This window comes from Rutidosis leptorrhynchoides, chromosome 7 (genome assembly GCF_046630445.1).
Source record: "Rutidosis leptorrhynchoides isolate AG116_Rl617_1_P2 chromosome 7, CSIRO_AGI_Rlap_v1, whole genome shotgun sequence".
Lineage (NCBI taxonomy): Eukaryota > Viridiplantae > Streptophyta > Magnoliopsida > Asterales > Asteraceae > Rutidosis > Rutidosis leptorrhynchoides.
The window spans coordinates 13,932,259-13,935,547 of record NC_092339.1 but is presented as its reverse complement, the minus strand read 5'-3'; the positions used below and the strand labels follow the sequence as shown (position 1 = coordinate 13,935,547).

At 36.4% G+C, this 3,289-nt stretch overlaps 1 protein-coding gene across 1 annotated transcript; it reads right to left on the bottom strand.

The window, feature by feature from the left end:
- Positions 1-497: 497 nt before the first annotated feature.
- LOC139859189 (uncharacterized) lies at positions 498-2,533 on the bottom strand. Its single transcript, XM_071847984.1, has 3 exons — positions 2,304-2,533; positions 992-1,197; positions 498-822 (listed from the first exon to the last, which is right to left on the bottom strand). The coding sequence occupies exons 1-3, from the start codon at positions 2,391-2,393 to the stop codon at positions 564-566; spliced, it is 555 nt and encodes a 184-aa protein (XP_071704085.1). The 5' UTR covers positions 2,394-2,533; the 3' UTR covers positions 498-563.
- Positions 2,534-3,289: the final 756 nt, after the last annotated feature.

The following is a 3,289-nucleotide window of genomic DNA, read 5'->3' as shown; positions in this document are numbered from 1 at the left end:
TTCAAACTAGATGTAAGAAGCTCGAGATCGAAATCATTTACCGATTTAGCTCCAAAATATGTTCAAACTCGGGCTCGATCTCATATAAATTCGGACCGAATTAAATTTTTAACAAGTTTGAACTCGAATAACCTCGATTCATTTATATATGTTCTAAGTAAATCTAATTAGCTTTCAAGTTAACCACCAATTGTAACAATATTGATACCAGTAACTATTGAACACAAATGTAACAACATTCTCAATTCTCAATTCTCAATAATATCAAAAGACACAAAAAAGTAGATCTTATATGTACTTCACAATTGACATAGAAAACCTCATTCAACAAACTTAAACACCTAAAACAATCATAAGGCGACTGATATATCCACCCACCACTCATCTTGTTAACAAATCCACTTATCATACATCAAGTACTTATACGGTACAAGCACATAACACTGGATTTATCAAAACTATAAGTGGATATATCATCACCCATCTCAAATAAACGTGCAGATGAACCCTAAGATAATTCAGCTAATGCCAACATGCTAGAATATCAAATCCAATATTTGGTTTTATTTGTAAGAGCCCATACCGATATTGGCTTCAGCACCGTACGGTTGGGAGGATCCTTTAGCCTTTGAGTAGGATGCGTAGTAGAATTGGGAGACGATGCCAGTGAAGAACACGAAAGCTGCTCCTGCTGCAAACACTCCCTTTCTCACTGTCTCACAAGACGGGGGTTGTTCGCTGAATATGGTTCTGTATTTGGTGTGGTACCCGTTTCTCACTGAACCCGCTAGTAAACATGCCTCAGCAATCAAAAACGTTATCCTGAGACATGATCAAAAGACTTATGACATTGTATGCATTGCAAAAAGACTTTGTACACTATCAACCCATTTGACTCATATGGCATAAAACACAACCCAAGTAAATGGGTCGAAATTTGCAACCTCCTACAAAATTGTATGAAATCTAGCTAACTACAAGTATGTCATACCAGCAAAAGATGAAGAGGAGGACTGCACAAGCGCGTGAACCGGTTGGGTTCAAAGCCTTGCCACAACAGAAACATTTGCTAGCCACCATTATCAAAACTTGACTCGCAAACAGAAGGAAAAACGCACCAAGACCGTATCCAGTTGAAATATCGGAATCATATACACACATGTTGTAATTATCTTCAGCATCTTGTTGTATTGTAGCCTACACATAATGCCAAAACCACAACCCAATTATATCGGATTCGTCTCGCATTCATAAACATATTTACCCAAATATTTTACTAACATGTTAGCCTAAAAGCATGGTTACCAACGTAGCATTGCTTCAACGGTACCGGTGCTTGGACCGAGCCTCAGTGGGAGGTCTCAGGTTCGAGCCTCACCAGGGGGTTTTCTGTGGAATTCCTGGCTGTCTGCCAATTGATGCCAGTTAAGGGTCCGCGGTTTCCTCCTGTGTGGTTGTGTGAGTGTGTCTAACAACTAACGAGCCGATCTAAAAAAAAAAATTAAAAAAAAAAAAAAAAAAAAAATGGCATGGTTGTCAAAGTCCCCAACTAGTCGGGATTTTGAGGTAGTCCGACTAGTCCCCGATTAAGCCGATTTATTCGGTCAAAGAGTAAGGTGTTGTTTGTTTTTTAAGATGTTTTTGTCTCAAGATCTACGGGACATAAAGGCATGTATGCTGAATAGTGGCGATGGTTTGTTTTTATATATGCAAAATAACTTAATTTGGTCTGCAAAACATAATAAGACATTATCTTATCTTTATGTTTTCAGAAAAACAAACCGTCTGCAGTAAAAACGACTGCGACGCGTAGACAAAGGAATAATAATATATGCACACGGAAAAACAACGCCGAAAGTCTCGGATTTTTTGGTTAAAATGGTCAAAGTTGGTCTAACATCTAAATACTAACCGACTAGTATGTCTCTATAACTTTTACAACCTTACCTAAAAGTGAAATACAATTTCATGGATTCATGGTTCATCTCAACATTAAAAAATAAATAACAAAAAAAACAACAGAGGTCAAAATAGGCAAGATCATTCAGGTTATTAATTAATCGCCTTATGATAAAAAGAACATAACAAAGATGTAAAGAATAAACACAAAACTTTGCTGAAGTTGTGATTTAAACTAAACTAATACAATTTGTTACAAAACACAATAATTATATAATTACATAACCAGTTACAAAACGCAATGTCACATATCACATATAACGTTATAGCATTATCAAAAGAATGTGAAGTGTTTGCAATTTTCATTAAAACATAAAAATAACTTATATTAAACAGATACTTACAGTGCTTCTTCTTTGTTCAGCAGCAACGGCCAAACCAAAAGCGATGAGATCAAGAATAGAAACCACGATCATTAACAATTTGGAAGCCATTAGTGAATGAAAAGGGTTCACAGATCTGGATCTAAAAAATTTCTTTATTTTATATGCAAAGTGAAGAATTGAGTATAAATGAAGCTGCAACCAAATTGAAAAAGAGTAATTAAATATTGATAATAAATAAATAATTTAATAATAGCAGTTGAAAAAGGAAAGGATTTGACATTTTACCGTAACAGCAAGCCGTATAAATTATAAATATAGATAGATAATAGATAATGTCAATTAAACCGGATGCTTACTTAGACCATTCCCATCGGTGCTGTCATGAGGCCGCCCTCACATCCGCCCTCCGAGGACACCAATGGCATTCCCTTGCCCTCATGTCCGCCCTCACTCTTCCCTCCATCTTCGCCCTGCACCAAATCATATTTACGCATGACTGAGGACGAATTGCATAATATCTCTCCTAGTTTTGTGCATTAATTATTTGTACACATAACATATACAACTTGTATCTTAATTTATTAATTTATTTTGTGGGGTATGTAATGGTGAAGGAGTATGTCATGGTTGACAATAGTGTGTTATGAGAGTGTTATGGGAGGAAGTGGTGAGGAAGAATGAGAGAGAAAGTTGATGTGGCGGTGAGGAAATGCCCATGACGGCGTCATGAATGGGAATGGTCTTATGAAGTAATTTTTTAATATTTAATTTATATTTAGATTTATTTATTTTTGAATTACAGATATGAAGTGTTAGGTGATGAAAGGGAGAGTACAATGGCCAAAGGTGAATGTACATGTTGGTTAGGCGTGGGAATGAGATCACAAGGTGGCGTGAATTTAAGATTGTGATGACGTGGAGCGTCGGTGATGTTGATAAGTTACCGGTGTAAGACGACGACGTTTGAGCTGTTTGACATATTTAACGAATGGTGTACGTATGAA

Bases quoted from the DNA above. Each gene is read 5' to 3' on its own strand.
- LOC139859189 (XM_071847984.1), bottom strand. From the start codon at position 2,393: ATGGCTTCCAAATTGTTAATGATCGTGGTTTCTATTCTTGATCTCATC. The intron at 1,198-2,303 runs GTAAGTATCTGT...CATTATGTGTAG, and splicing joins CTGAACAAAGAAGAAGCACT to GCTACAATACAACAAGATGC. The intron at 823-991 runs GTATGACATACT...ATCATGTCTCAG, and splicing joins CTCCTCTTCATCTTTTGCTG to GATAACGTTTTTGATTGCTG.